Source organism: Cyprinus carpio, chromosome B17, assembly GCF_018340385.1.
Source record: "Cyprinus carpio isolate SPL01 chromosome B17, ASM1834038v1, whole genome shotgun sequence".
Lineage (NCBI taxonomy): Eukaryota > Metazoa > Chordata > Actinopteri > Cypriniformes > Cyprinidae > Cyprinus > Cyprinus carpio.
In genome coordinates this window covers 24,332,883-24,349,205 of record NC_056613.1, presented here as the reverse complement: position 1 = coordinate 24,349,205, position 16,323 = coordinate 24,332,883, and the positions used below count along the sequence as shown (strand labels likewise).

Genomic DNA, 16,323 nt, shown 5'->3' with positions numbered 1-16,323 from the left:
AGATTGACAATTGTTTCAATGTTGTAGTTTATTTTTAATCAGCCTTGTTTCACTCGACACAAAATCCCACACCACTTACATATACAAAGAGAAACCAGCAGCACATGAAACTCCTTCACTCGCATCTTTCCAGAAGACAAGATCACGACAGTGAACAGGTTTTAAGATAGAATTCAAAACCTTTATTACAAAAATAAGTTACACTCACCTCATTTTACAGTATAAAACAATTTATTTGCTGGAATGCAAAAACGTTGTTGGCCACCAACAATAGTTTAAAACTGCTCACACATCTGTTCAAAAGGTTGCAATGTTACAGCTTTATCGAGAGGGAGTTAACTGTGTACAAAACCGGTTGAATGGTTCGGTCACCTGCTTGCTATATATGGAATATAAACTGAAGCTGCAGTACCCCTTTTTCCACCAAAACCAGTTCATCTCTCGCCTGTGAACGAACACGAGCTCGGCAAGCGTTAATATCGATTGCTTGCTCGCCTGAAGTCATGATTGATTATAAAACCTACATAATTCATTGCTCTTCGACAGGTGTTCGCCGTCCAGCATTGGCGGGAAAAAGGACACTGCAGGGCTTAGCAAATGCAGCGGATGCATTTGTGATGTTTAAGCCAATAGAAAAGTAACATTTTATTCCAAACTATCATACAATCATACACCCAGTAACTACATAATCTGAAGAAGCAAGGCAGCTAATTCAGTTGAAAGGAGGATAAAAGCAGGGCTTGTTCCAGCTCATCATATGAGATTCATTTGCATGCCCAGTTTTACTGTTTGCAATGTCAGAGCAGCAGCGGATTGACTATATTACATTAAGAATCACTGCTGCCCTTGTGCATATTTCATGAGAAACAAGCCCTGCTCCTATGCTTCGACGTGTCCCTATTTACAGTACAGGCAGGGTAGTTGAATCCTCTCTACTGAGGTAGTTAACCGACCCTTAAAAAGACAAGTTCTGAAAAGAACCACGTTCCTGGAATGCCTGACTTGTCCACGCGAGGCGGTTACACCAAAAAAAAAAAACCCACGCAGATGTCCTCCAGCCGGATCCAAGCGCTTTAGGTTAACATGGACATTCCCACGACACAATTGTAGTTAGCACAAAAATATACATCAGCATCAAGCTCCTCCGAGCCACTTCAAACCCAGGAGTAAAAAAAGAAAAAGAAACAAAAGTGCAAAACACATCTGACGTATGGGGATCTTTGAGTTCAGTTCCAGAATGGGGCGAGTTTAGACTATATAACTGGGGGGTAGTAGTGAGTTGGTTTATTTAGATGGGGTCCGAATGGGATAACTGGGGGTTTCGACTCAGGAACTCTTATGGTTTGTCGGGGATGGCAGTATAGGAGATATGCTTCAATACAGGCTGGAATATCATTGGATCTTTGAGTTTGCTTTAACCTTATGAACACTGGTAGCATCCGGTGTAACCCCATACAACAAGTCAGTCTTCATACTACCTGGTCAGGACCAGCCTCGACCCCCTTTCCCTGGCAAAACAAAAAACACGCATGCTTTATTCACACAAACACAAGCGGCGGTACAGAATCAGGTTCATGCAAGACCTTCACAACAAAAGCGCAGGAGATGAAGGTGAAAATCTGAGTCATCGCAACATGAGAACATGACGTCAGTGAGAGTAGCTGACATTAATGTGTGCGCTAAAGCATGAGCATGTCCAGTCACATGATTTTACTCTTACTTTCACCTTTAAATCAGTACATTTAAAACAGACAGGTTTTGAGATGCATTATGGCGGAGGCTGGGAGACAGAATATTTACAAAATAGCGACAATGATTTTGCCCATGAAAGTCAATCTTTAGACTAGTTTTATGATTAAGATGAGTGTTAATACAGGTGTTTTAAAATCTGATGTTAAACTTTACTAGCACAAAAAGCATTAGAGTTCATAACTTTATTTCTGTGATTCATTTGAACTACTTTTAGTCATTCTACATGATTTGCACATTTAATTCAACGAGTAAATCCTTCCCAATTTATTTTACTGGTAAGTTTACTTGATGATTTAATATTCATCCTTTTGTCCGAGGTCAAGTAGTAAAAACATGCCAGTTTTTTTTTATTAAACTAGATTTTCACTCAGTTTGGCATTTGGAGATTCTAATCTGCTAAAATGGTTGTTTTGATTAGGGAAGGCACATTGAAGCAATTTCAGAGCAAATTCTAGTCCTGCACCAAAATGTTTTTTTGTTTGTTTGCTTGCTTGTTTGACCAAACTTCATTTTGAAAATCTGAAAACTAAAAACAAAAGTTAAATAATCAACCACTAATCATTTAACCACCAACACTAAAAACTGACTTGTATATAAACATTTAAAGTGTACTTTTGTAGTGTAGTTACTTTACACTATTTTGTTGTTGAAACATTTAAACAGGGGCTGAAAACAGCATAGACTGAAAAATATCGGTTCATCAGAATGAAGGTTGATCAATTACAGATCTTCATTTTCAACGCTATGTAAAAACAGACATGTTGACCTGTTGTAGTTTATCCATGACTTGTGCATGAAATAGACACTGATGCAGTCAAAACAGAGAAGTGCTTATTAAACATCACCATTTCAGTCAATGGTTTTTGTTCTCTAGCGTGGTTTTAGCCAATACTGAAAACTAATTAATTCCGGTGCATCATCAGCACGTACTCAAAAATAAAACCTGAAAAATACAGATGTTTAAGCTGTATCGCTCAGACCTAAGCACAGCTTGTGCTACAGTTGAGTACTTCTCGATGAAAACACTTTGCATATGCAGAAGTCAAAAATAAATCAGTGTACACGTGACTTTCCAGGAATGAAAGAGCAGAAAGTGCAAACCTTTGGTCCGTTTCGTCCACAAGGTGCCTTGCATATGTAAGCAATATGAAAAGGAGGGGAAGGAAAAAACAAACGCCAAAACATGTATTTTGATCACTACGTCCTTTGTCAAATTTGACTTAAAATGAGTGCACATCTAGCCTAGAGCGCTTCAGAACCTCCTGCCAGCACTCCAGGAATGCTCCACCCACACATCACGTACCACTCGACATCTCTGCTGGACGCCTCCTCTGGACCCCCGGCCGCCGCGGCTGGACCCCAGCCCCCCGCGCGGAGAGTAACCGGCCCGTCCTCGGCTGGCGCTGGAGCCGCGGCCCCTGGACAGCGTGGGGCCCCGGGCTCCTCTGCTGCCTCTTCCTCTGACGTGAGCTTGAAAGTCATCGTAGCCGTAGTAGGGGTCGTCGTAGCCGCCTCTGTAGTTGTGATAGTCATAGCCGTAGTAGTCGTAATAATCTTCGTAGCTGTAATAGTCGTGCGGATACGAATAACCTCTAGCGCCTCGTCCTCTTGCTCTCGTCGGGGGATGCATGTGCGGCGGCCCGTAGTAATAATACTCATCATACCTGAAACACATGCACATGTTTACAATCCACATACAACCATTCAAGAGTCTGAGTGCATCAGCACTGGTTGGTCACACCTCAAATCTGAAACAGACTCAAGAAACAGGCGTGTGAAGCTGGAGAAGTGCAAGACAACTGCAAACAAAAGAAAACACTATACATGACCCTGGACCACAAAACCAGTCATAATGGATTCATACATCATTAGCTTTCCATTGATGCATGGTTTGTTAGGAGGACAAAATTTGGCTAAGATGCACCTATTTGAGAATCTGGAATCTGAGCGATCAAAAATATTGAGAAAATCATCTTTAAAGTCATCCAAATGAAGTTCTTAGCAATGCACATCAAGTGTTGATATATTTACGGTAGGAAATTTACTAAATATCTTCATGGAACATGATCTTTACTTAATATCCTAATGATTTTTTGGCATAAAAGAAAAATTTATAATTTTGACCCATACAATGTATTGTTGGCTATTGCTACAAATATATATCTGTGCTACTCATGACTGGTTTTGTGCTGCAGGGACACATATAGGAGTAATGATTATTAAAATGTGAGTTGAGAAAAACAGCTGGGGTCACTTTGCTATATTTGATCAGTCAGGCTTTTACGGCTCATATAATCTGATATAGTGAGAATAGGGAGAAAAAACAGCTCAATTTTATTCAGAGATGCAAACTAAACTAAATATGCAATTTGGTGCAGATGCTGATATTTATATGATGAACTTCTGATGCTTGTAATGTAAATAAATTAGATCTTTATATAACAGTATAGCACACGGGTCGGCAACCTTTTGGGCATGCTATTTTTACTCTTTTTGGTTAACCACTGAGCCAATAACCCTTAATTTAAAAATGCATGCTGTATTTATACAGTACATAAGCATTTTCAAATGTTCAGATAAAAATCTATATTTCACTCTGCTCACACAGAAACATTCAGCTCAGAAACTTATATCCCCAGAGAATCCATGTGCTATATTTGGTCCATGTGTGTTCGAGAGAAACAAACATTCATTTTAAAGTCATTTTTAGATCTTGAGAGCATCGTTGTGCTATATTTTGCTCATGTGTGTTCGTGTGGATTAAGTCATGTGACAAAGCTCATAAATCGCCTTACATTTGAGTTTTAGCAGCTTGTCTCTGGGCCTTTCGCTCTTTCCTTTTCTGATCAGGCGGCTTCGCAAAGACAATTTCAATTTGTTCCCCTTCCAAATCCTTCCCGTGCATTTCAGCTAGAGCCTGCGGAAAAACACTGGTTTAAAATGTGTGCGTAAATTACCAGCAGCCTCTCAAACGATGCAGAGGAAGAGATAATACCTTAACAGCGCTATCTCTCTCTTCAAAGTGGATGAAGGCGTAGTCTTTGAGCTTTTTAACTCTTTCCAGTTTGCCAAACTGACAGAAGGTCTTCTCCAGAAGCTCTTCTGTGACTGTGCTGGCCAGGTTTCTTACAAAGAGGACTTTGACCTGAACAATACATGCAAATTAATCTCATCAGTGTAAACCTGACCATGTATAATTCAAGGCTCTGGCATCAAATCTCATTTTACACTCAGGAAACGGTTTTGCATAAAGACATTTTTAAATGTTTCCACATTTAACATTTGCATAACAAATAAGCACAAACTACCTTCCAATTTAAACTCACGTGTTCAGTGTAAAGAAATTCTCACTCTAACTTCACAGCTGCACAGATAATCAACCTCAAGATGCTTGACTAATACTGTATCATATATATCATTGATATACAACATTTCGGGCTTATGGGCACCCACACCTCTTCTACTGTTGCACTAGTGCTGTTAAAACAACGCACCTTGGCCATGACTTCAGGGTCGGGGTCTTCTATGGGATCAGCCCATTCCACCGTCACCACATTCCCCCACACCTTCACTTTGCCGCTCATTAACCTGCGCCGCGCCTGGGCTGCCGTTTTATGATCCTCATACTCTAGGAAGCAGAAGCCGCGATTCTTCTTCTTGTCGTCAGGCTGATGATATAAGATGACGTCGTTCAAGCCCTCTGTGGAGATTGAGGACAGAAACCGTTTCAGGAAAACTTGACACAAATACATCACAAACACTTGACTCTTCAGTTAATCACAAATTCAGTGCAGACATGCAGCTCTTTTCAGTAACAAAATTCAGTTTCAGGCAAATTGTTGGTGAAGATGTTTTTCAGAAAATTATGAGTAATAATCTAATGTTTTGTAATTACTGAAAGACAAATGTAAAGCTTAAACACTATTGGCAATTTTATTTCATTGTCATATGAACTAAATACAAATAATGTACAAACGGGGAAAAAAAACAAATCTGGTATTCTTATGGGGTCATTTTAAAAAGTATTGATCCATGTGCATTGCACATTTCAGATGTATTTTTGTATTTCCTTTGCACAAACGTTTTAAACAAATATTTTGTTAAAATAGAGAAAACAAAAGCAAAAAACTAAAACTGTGCATGTGCACATGCGCAACATAAAGTGTGCTTTGTCTTTGCTCGAACACAAAATTATGAAGAACTTCCGATCTTAACAACAAATCCTCATCAGAGAGCTCATGTTTTTATCATTACTGTATCAAATGACATCCTCTATCCTAGAAAATAACAGACCCCTTCTTTCTTATTTGAGAAAAAAAGATGCTTGATGCTTGATATTGTTGCTAGAACCTTCCAGCGCAAATAGTGTGCAAAAAAAACAATTGCAAAGCACTGGTGTGATTTTCATATAATCTGTAAAAGCAACGTGTCAGTCCATCGCTAACGCACACATGTATACACAAACATCTCAGCAGCTAATAACACCAACACTAACCGGTAACTTTGGCAAACTCCTCCACGATCTGCTCCTTAGTTTTGCTCTTGGGGATGGAGCCCACAAACAGACGATTGTTGGCAACAGAGATGCACACACCGATGTGTTTCCCAGGACGAATTTCATTGTTGTTACACTGCAGGAAAGACTACAGTCAGAATCTGAAGAATCACAGGTGGAGAGAAGAACACAAGCAGACAGTCACTTACGAGTTTGACGGCTTGCTGAGCAGCCTCTTTAGTGCAGAAGGTGATGAAGGCGTATCCTCGGTTCAGCCCGCTGAGCGGATCCATCATCAGCGCGAACAGAGGGACCAGCTCATCTTCAAAGAGATCTCTCGGGATCTTCCCCACAAATATCTATGAGCATTTGAAACAAGATCAGCCACAATATACAGAGTGATGTCCAAAATAAACACTAAACTGTCAGCCGACTCTTTCCTAGCAATGAGGGGTCTGTGATATTAACAACAAGATGAAATCTCACTACTTTCTGGGACTGTTGTCTTTTTGGTTTCACTATATTTGAAGTTGTCCTCGTTACAGTGTAATTATGCAATAAAGCACATAATATAAATAACAACAACATGTACTTACTAGAGTTATGGGTAGGATTTGTTTTAGAGCTGTAATTATGCCTAAGTACTTGCAATAAGGACACTGTAAAATAAAACTGTTACCAATTTTTTTTTTTTTTTGGTAACACTTTATATTGATAGTCCACTTCAGACATTCTACTAACAGTAAGTAATGTTGCAACTACGTGTCCACTAGCAGTCATTGGAGTATTAGTAGACTGTCTGCTTAATATCTGCTCACACTTTATTATGAAGGGTAACCAACATACTGACTATAAGAAACTTTGCAAGTATATGTCAGCTTATTCTACTAACCCTAAACCTGACCGAACAGTCTACTCTGAGAGTTAGCAGACATGTAGTTGCAAAGTTACTTATATTTAGTAGAATGTCTGAAATGTTTTTAAGAGCAAAATTGCCACCTTGTATTGATTTCCAGGGGCGTTTTTGCCTTTTGAAAGGCAAATTTTAACCTTATTAAAATGTATGCATAATCTTTTGTGTGAAATTGTTATATTTAATCAATTGGTTACAATAATAAGACATTACAGGCGATTACAATCAAATTAAATCAGATAAAAAAAACAATTTTTGCACTGCACAAGCAGCACAGAAGCTGCAATTAAAGCAGCATTTAGATGCATTTACACTAAAATTACAATTTCAGAATTCCGTGAGATTTGTTTTTTTAAAAATAGTAAAATTAAGATTTTTTTTTATATGAACTCTAAACTGTCAATAGGTGGTGCCAATTCAAGACTCATTGAATCATTCAATCAATCAATTTGTTCAAAACTAAAAGAAACTAAATACTGCTTACACAAAATGTACACATTTGTAGAGTATACATTTTAGAGACTGTGCATGCGACAACTACTACTTTAGCATTAACTGACTAGTTAACACACTACGCAAATTACTTCCCCTTTCCTGCAGTGGGCAATAATGAAACACATGATCAATCACCTAAAACTCACTGTGCAAATGCAAGTGACGGCACTGTTAACATAACATTGATAGGATGCCGTGGTGAAGCCAAGTGCGATACTTTCATTATTTAGCAGTCTAATCTGTGCAAGCGCCGGTCGAGTGTTTTAATGAACTGATTAATGTGTCTGAGAAATAGATGACACAATGCATTTAGACAGCTTCAAAACCGAATCAAACACTAGTGCAGAATAAAACAGACAGGCACGAACCTCTGTGCCGACGGTGGGCTGGACTCCAGCGTGGGTCGACCCCGGAGGAGGACCGCCGTACTTGCGCTGGCCTGTCGTCACATCAAGTGTGTAGCCAGTTCTCTCGAGCAAAGCCTGCGAAGTAGAACACACTTGAACTGCCAGACAGGTACTGGAGCAATAGCAGCGACACAAACAGCTGTACAAACTACTTCAGGAATTAAAAAACCTGAATACTGGCTGCACAGACTTACTATGATTTTGGCCTCATCTGGTCCTTTAGTGGAGTCTGACACTTTGGTGCCCTGTTTCTCCCGCTGCCTGTACGTCTTCATCACTCCACAGAGGAAGGCACTTTTATTCTGTTCAAAACATGAGCAGTGGGTGAGCAGGTGTGTTCCAGGGCTAAAATAAAATCAGGGCTCGATGATAAGGACTGGGACTGCATCGTATAATGTGAACGTTAACAGCTGGAAGCCAGATGTGTGTCAGTATATTAGATCTGTGCATTAGACAAATCACAGAAAAATCACTCGCTGCCTTTAACCAAATAACTTTAATAAGAATTCATTTATATTTCATTTATGCTTTGAAGATTGTTATTTTACGTAAGATTATTACATTTATTTGCCTGAATATTAATGGAAAAACTTAAATCATTGGTTGTCGCTTTTTTTTTTTGAGAATTTTTAAAATGTCACTAAAATTACACTTAAATTTTTTTTTATTTAAAAATTGCACATCGAATTAGAAATCGCCTCTAAAAAAACACACAAAACAAAAAAAACATTTAAAAGACACAACAAAAAATATCTTTAATCAGTTAAATAGGAAAAGCATCAAATAGACATAACAAAAAAGAGCTTTAAAAGACACTTTTTATTTTCTTTTTATAATTTTATTTATTTATTTTTTTGGGTGAACTATCCGTTTAATTAGTTTTATTAATATGGATTTTTTTTTCTTTTCTTTTTTTTATTTAAATGGAAATATGAAATCATTTTTTTTAATGAAGTGATACTCTAAAATAAGAAACTAAAACTACCAGTAGATGGTAGTAAATGTCTTAATGAATAAGTCCTTGATTCATTGATTCATTCAGATGTAAAAGATCCTCTTTATGAATGGAAAAATTGAAACATAGCGTCAAGACGATTGCTATGTGATTGTTTACAACAGTATTTCAATATAAAAAGACGTTAAAATTAAGTGACTTATATATAATAAACAATATTGACAAATTTTCCTAAGAATCACATATCAAAATAGTTCCAATCAAAGCCACAGCAGAACTGTTTTGTGTCTCCGTGCAACACAACTGTATTTCGTTAACGAATAAATCGCCTTTTTTTTTTCAAGTGAGTCAATGATTCAGTCACTTGCCTCGTTTCTGAATGAATCAGAAGTTTGAATGAATTGCATTTATGGCTCCTCGGCTTCATCAAAGAGTCTGTGTAAATACATCTAATGCCACTTCAGATGCAGCTTCTGTGGAGTGTTGATAATGCTTTCATCTGAACTGTAACAGCTCTACAGTTTCTAATTATTCTAACTGAATTAATTGAAGCAATTTAAGAAAATTACAATTTAAGAAACAAAGTGGGAAATGACATCTGTTTTGTTAAATACAGCAACTCCTTGTCTGTTATTTCTACCTCTTTTCTAGTCACACTTTATTTTGAAAGTTGATTAAGTGAGAGAACATCTGTAATTTTGTCCAGATCGGGGGAATTGTATATTTAATATTTTTTATTTTTTTATTTTTTTTGCATTAAAAAAGTATAGATTTTTGTTTGTATATACTGTCAATTATAGTTTTTAGAAAGAAAATCGCTCTAATTTTAATCCATGCTCAAAGCTATTTTCAATTTTATGACAGATCTCAATTAAAGAGACATCATTACATATAATAAACCATAATGAGTACTAAAGATAAGTAAACGTGTCTTATGACCAAAGAAAGTGTGGCTGTGTTACGCAGCATCGGTCCAGCATCACCAAAGATAAACTGTGAAATGCAAGCCCTCTCAGTGCATTAGTCAGGTCTTCTCAAACATACCTGAACGTGCGACAGGTCGCTGTCTTTGAACTGCAGGAGAACTTGCAGAGCGCCCTCTTCGTTGAACTCTTTCAGAGCCTCAATCGCTCGATCGTCGAGATCGCTGTGAGTCACGAGTCCTGCACAAAACACACTTCAAACTGTTAATACGTCAGCCTTCACTGGATGGTATCAGACACGATTTTAAAACGACTACAGTGCTTTCCCTAGTTGATGTCATGTGTAATTTGACACAGTAGAGCAGAGCCATTGACTGCAGCGCTTTATAAGCGTTATCATCTGATCACGAGCAGCTGCTGTCATTGTTCCTGCGTCTTTCCACCACTCACCCCACACAATCAGAACCCAGACAACCATAACACTCGCTCTCAATTTTAATATCACATAACATTCAAATCAAATCAAACACAAAATAAGCACTCCGATAAGCCGATTCCAATATTCACACTTATATGATACGTGGTGAGCGTTTACAAATAACAGCCATTCATGGCATTACAGCAAAATGCATTCAACAGGACCAAACACTGGCCAGCCATTCATGGCATGGCTTTACAGCAATAAAAAAGTGCAACAATTTCAACAGGACCAAAAAACTCAGCTTGAATTACCATCAATTAAAAAGTGCAACAATTTCATAAAGGGCATATACTATGGAAGTCAATAAAGACCGGAAACTGTCCGGTTACCCACATTCTTATACTATGGAAGTCAATAAAGACCGGAAACTGTCCGGTTACCCACATTCTTCAAGACATCATCTTTCGTGTTCGGCAAACTAAATACATTGATGAGTTTGGAATGAATTGTGGGTGAGTAACTGACAATTTACATTTTGGGGTGAACTATCCCTTTAACAGTTAAATAAAGAGGTGTATTCATGAGTTTTCATCCATTTCAACCATTCAGACCTCAAAAAACCTTCACGTATATCCAAGAACATCTGTGTTGGTTACTGGGCACAGAATTAGTGCCAGTAGTAAAGTAAAGTAAAGTAAAAAACAATTGAACAAAAAAGGTTTGGGGTAGCTCAAACCGAATATGGTGCTAGCAACGCCAAGGTCATGGGTTCGATTCTGAGGGGAAATACTTATACTTGAATGCACATATTATTACATGAAGTCACTTTGAATACAACATCCAACAAAAACGCAAATGTGAAATTATTCAAAGTTGTGAAACGTGCCACGAACAAATTGCACAACACATAACTAAAGGTTCTTTATTGGCAAATTTAACATCCATAGAACCTTCCAATTCAAGAAAGGTTCTTATAGTGGAAAAACATTCTTTAGATTATTAAAATGTTCTACAAACACACTCCGATTCTGGTTTTTTTTTTTTTCAACTCTTGACTGAAAGGTCCTTTGGGGAACCAAAAATGATTCTTCCATTTCTATTTCAAGCATCACTGCAAACCCCCCCATTCTGGAAGCTTTATTTCAACATAACATGCAATCATACGGAGATGCATCACGTCTCACCTGCTATGTAAATCTCATCTAGTTTGACTGCAACTGTTCTGGGCAGGCCGGCATCGAGGAGCGTCTGGAAGTGCTCTGAATGGGTAACAGCCACCGAAGACTCCACCGGTTCATCCGTACCATTTCCATTTATATGCTCCGTGGCCATGTCTCCGGGACCTGTGCAGAGGTAAGGGGCCAAATTAATCCAAAACTGGGTCAAAGGTGAGCGATCCGGAGCCTGCCGGCTGTCTTCATCACCACAGAAGTGAAGAGGACAACCCTGATTCTACTCACTGTCAGCGCTGTTTAATGATTATAAACTTAATATAATTAAACAATCATTAAAATTCAATAACCATACAGATAACAATACCAAACAAACAAGGAAAACCAACAAACCACATTCACAGGAAAAGTATTTTATTATGCTGTTTGGATTTTTAAATAACAGCCATTCTTGAGAATCAAATGAGAAAGATTTAACTAAACATATCATGAAAAAAAAACAATTTGCAACCATTAAGCCTTCAAAACAAGCTTGCATGATCAAACATTACATAAACATGACATATATTGCTTACTAAAGCACATTTTTAAAATTGCAACCTATTGATCATATAGTAATTACGCAACAGACTGAAACAAGCCCATGTGTATATATATAAATGTATTCTGACACCTTCAGCATTTCTCACAGCTTATTCGCTATAGTTTAGAAAATGGTAATAAAATAAGACAAGAACTCAGAGCTAAACCGTGTCAGAACAATTTAATCTTTAATATGTCATAAGGTATGTGGGTCAAAGACGTTAAGATGTCCGCATCAAAAGAAATGTACAAACGTGATTTTGTGTCCATAGAAAGCACATTAAATGTAAGTAAAATGTCTACTTTTAAGGTTTCAAATAAGTTTTCGGAGAATAAAATGTCAAAATTTGGTTGAAATAATGTTACATTGTCATTCAGTGTAACAATATTTATGCAAAAATTCAAACAACATGCTTATTCTGACATTTACATATTAAAATATCTAAAAGAGTATTGGAGCATGCTAAATTTTATTGTGTTTTAAATTAGTAAAAAACTCTTACTGACAAATGGGCAAAACCTGGGATAGTGGTGAATGTTTAAAATGTAAAATTACAACTCATTAGTATTTGGGGTGAAAGTAATTAGTCTTTTAATGTGTCATAAACTGATTTTTGTTGTAAATATCCCTGACGAGATTGTTACACTGAATTACATTTTACTGGGTGTCTTCTGTTAATCAGGGGAAATGTATGATGTTTATTTTTTGCTCAGAAAAACAAAAACAAAATTGCAATTAAATAAAACAGAAAACTTTTTACATTTTTTTTGGGGGGGGGGAAACTACAACAGTTTAAAGCAGTATTACACTTTTTTATGCTTAAACACTTTTTCGTCTTTGACCCATGTAATGGATTAGATCATAGCAATTTAGCTCAACCAGTTACCAAGCCATGCTTGATTCTGTTCAGTCTGTGGTGTAAAAAGATCACATTAGCAGTTAAAGAAAAACACTTAAGCAAAACAAGCTCGGGTCAAAGTGTCTGAATAACTTTTGGTCCCAGATTGTGTTAATTTCACTGGTAAGTCAGTCCACTGTATGAAGAATTTTAGGGTATAATGTGTCACAGTTAACTTTATTTTGCTACAGCTCACTTTCATAAATGAACTATAGTGTCCTGCATCCACTAGTAAAACAAATATCAATATTCATATCTTCTGTCTGAATAATTTTTGGTTTGACTATATATATACAGATACAATAAAAAGAAAACAAGTAGATAAAATAGAAAAAGAATAGAGAAAGCTATTGCTAGAGCATTTTAATATAAAACATAAAAAGCAAATAGATACTATAGAATTAGAATAGAGTGCTAGAGTTAGAGGGCCAAATAAAGTACTTGTTATTAATTGGGAAAATTGATGTAGCATTTATTTACATCAACAATATACTCTGATTTGATATAACTCAATCATACAGAAATCATATGTAGAGTAATTCTACTGCTCAGCCAGTTCTGTAAACATCAGAACTCTCATCTGATTGAAATGAATTTCCATATTAATAAATATGGCCTTCACGTGATCTTTCAGACTATTATCAATAGAGTATCTGCAGTCGTAACTGTATAAAGACAATAGCGTCTCGCGCTGTATCTGTTAGCGCGTCTCCTCACTCAGACTTCCACGTGCGCCGCCGGAGGAATAGTTCCCGCTTCACGAGCACGTGCACGCACAGAGTCTGCCTGTCAACAGACAAAACGGCCATTTCTGTCTGAAAACCAGCGCGCGACAGTTAATCACCTCATCAAATAATGTGATCAACGGGTGACAGGTTTAACCAGCTCATTCCTCGAGAAATGTTTACATTCCGCTTCAAACAGCGGCCGGTGTGGATTAAACGACCTCCTCTCGCCGGGCTGCGTCTCTTTGTTGTGTCAGATGCTGAATGACAAGAGCACACTCGCTAGGCCACAACACACGAGCTACGTGGACAGCCTGCTCTCGCCCCTCAGACAGTCTTCAGTGAAACCTGACACCTTATCTGCTTCACTAACAACAAACGAACACTCTTACCGGAAACTTTAGGCACGGTTGGCCGTGTTAAGTTTGTTTGTTTGACAACGTGTGCGTGTGTGTGTGTGTGTGTGTGTGTGTGTGTGTTAGCTAACAACAACCACAAACACCATGACATCCGCCAGCTAACAACAACCACAAACACCATGACTTTACCACACTACTCCAACAGTACACGTGCACGGAAAGCTAACAGTAGTCCGTGAATAACGCCTGAATGTTCGAGAATGTGTGCCGCGTGGTGAGCTGCGCCGCGCGCGTGCCGCCACAGAAGCCGGTCTCTCTAACGAAAGCCGAAGAAGCGTCGCCTCGCCGCGAACACAACCGACTCCGCGCTGCGGAAACCTCAAGAGGACGTTCTCATACCTGTCAGTTAATATCTCGGATTGTGTTGGGATAGATCCAGAGGGAAACGTACTGAGAGAGGAAAAAGTGGCCAAATCCCGCCGTGCCTGCTATCTCACTCTTTTCAATAGGTCTGATGCAAAATGGCGGCCAAACTCATGCCGCGGGAGTTTTTTTCCCCGCTTCCGGTTGCACGGGGTTTCTCACGCAGCCATTGGAGGGCTCACGTTACGCCGACTGCGTGCGTCTCGCTGCGTACTGAATACTGCGCAGTATGCTGTTCACTGCTTACTATTTTAAGAACAGTTGGTATTGTTACAGTGGGTTTCATACAGTCTGTGGTTTCTAGCTTACAACCTAGTACTTTTAAAAAATAAGGTGCGTCCCAAATCGCGTACTAATGCACTATTATGAAGTTTTTTAGTATAGGGTGCATCCCAAATCGCGTACTAATGCACTATTATGAAGTTTTTTATTATAGGGCGCATCCCAAATCGCGTACTAATGCACTATTATGAATTTTTTTAGTATAGGGCGCATCCCAGAACGCGTACTTATGCACTATTATGAAGTTTTTTAGTATAGGGCGCATCCCAAATCGCGTACTAATGCACTATTATGAATTTTTTTAGTATGGGGCGCATCCCAAATCGCGTACTAATGAACTATTATGATTTTTTTTTAGTATAGGGCGCATCCCAAATCGCATACTAATGCACTATTATGTTTTTTTTTAGTATAGGGTGCATCCCAAATCCCATACTTATGCACTATTATGATTTTTTTTAGTGTAGGGTGCATCTCAAATCGCGTACTAATGCACTATTATGTTTTTTTTTTAGTATAGGGTGCATCCCAAATCGCATACTTATGCACTATTAGGAATTTTTTTAGTATAAGGTGCATCCCAAATCGCGTACTAATGCACTATTATGAATTTTTTAGTATAGGGTGCATCCCAAATCGCGTACTTATGCACTATTATCAATTTATTTAGTATAGGGTGCATCCCAAATCGCATACTTATGCACTGTTATTAATTTTAAGTATAGGGTGCATCCCAAAATCGTGTACTTATGCACTATTATGAATTTATTTAGTATAGGGTGCATCCCAAATCGCGTACTTATGCACTATTATGAATTTTTAAGTATAGGGTGCATCCCAAATCGCGTACTTATGCACTATTATGAATTTATTTAGTATAGGGTGCATCCCAAATCGCGTACTTATGCACTATTATGAATTTTTTTAGTATAGGGTGCATCCCAAATCGCGTACTAATGCACTATTATGAATTTTTTTAGTATAGGGTGCATCCCAAATCGCGTACTTATGCACTATTATGAATTTATTTAGTATAGGGTGCATCTCAAATCGCGTACTTATGCACTATTATGAATTTATTTAGTATATGGTGCATCCCAAATCGCGTACTTATGCACTATTATGAATTTATTTAGTATAGGGTGCATCCCAAATCGCATACTTATGCACTATTATGAATTTATTTAGTATAGGGTGCATCCCAAATCACGTACTAATGCACTATTATGAATTTTTTAGTATAGGGTGCATCCCAAATCGCGTACTTATACACTATTATGAATTTATTTAGTATATGGTGCATCCCAAATCGCGTACCTTATGCACTATTATGAATTTATTTAGTATAGGGTGCATCCCAAATCGCGTACTTATGCACTATTATGAATTTTTTTAGTATAGGGTGCATCTCAAATCGCGTACTTATGCACTATTATGAATTTATTTAGTATAGGGTGCATCTAAAATCGCGTACTAATGCACTATTATGAATTTTTTTTAGTATAGGGTGCATCTCAAAT

At 37.9% G+C, this 16,323-nt stretch overlaps 2 protein-coding genes across 6 annotated transcripts in view; one reads left to right on the top strand and one right to left on the bottom strand.

Moving 5' to 3' along the window:
* LOC109087857 (NUMB endocytic adaptor protein) overlaps nt 1-16,323 on the top strand; it is a 590,428-nt gene that overhangs the window by 440,044 nt on the left and 134,061 nt on the right. The window lies entirely within an intron of this gene.
* On the bottom strand, nt 160-14,653 carry LOC109074452 (heterogeneous nuclear ribonucleoprotein Q-like). Of its 2 annotated transcripts, XM_042742895.1 has the most exons (13): nt 14,498-14,653; nt 11,546-11,704; nt 10,062-10,180; nt 8,257-8,364; nt 8,024-8,137; nt 6,457-6,606; nt 6,248-6,383; nt 5,247-5,452; nt 4,748-4,897; nt 4,548-4,669; nt 3,056-3,416; nt 2,854-2,880; nt 160-1,508 (listed from the first exon to the last, which is right to left on the bottom strand). In XM_042742895.1, exons 2-13 carry the CDS (start codon nt 11,691-11,693, stop codon nt 1,470-1,472), a joined length of 1,680 nt encoding a protein of 559 aa, XP_042598829.1. In that variant the 5' UTR covers nt 11,694-11,704; nt 14,498-14,653; the 3' UTR covers nt 160-1,469. The 2 variants fall into 2 exon arrangements, with proteins under 2 accessions (XP_042598829.1, XP_042598831.1); XM_042742897.1 differs by lacking the exon at nt 2,854-2,880.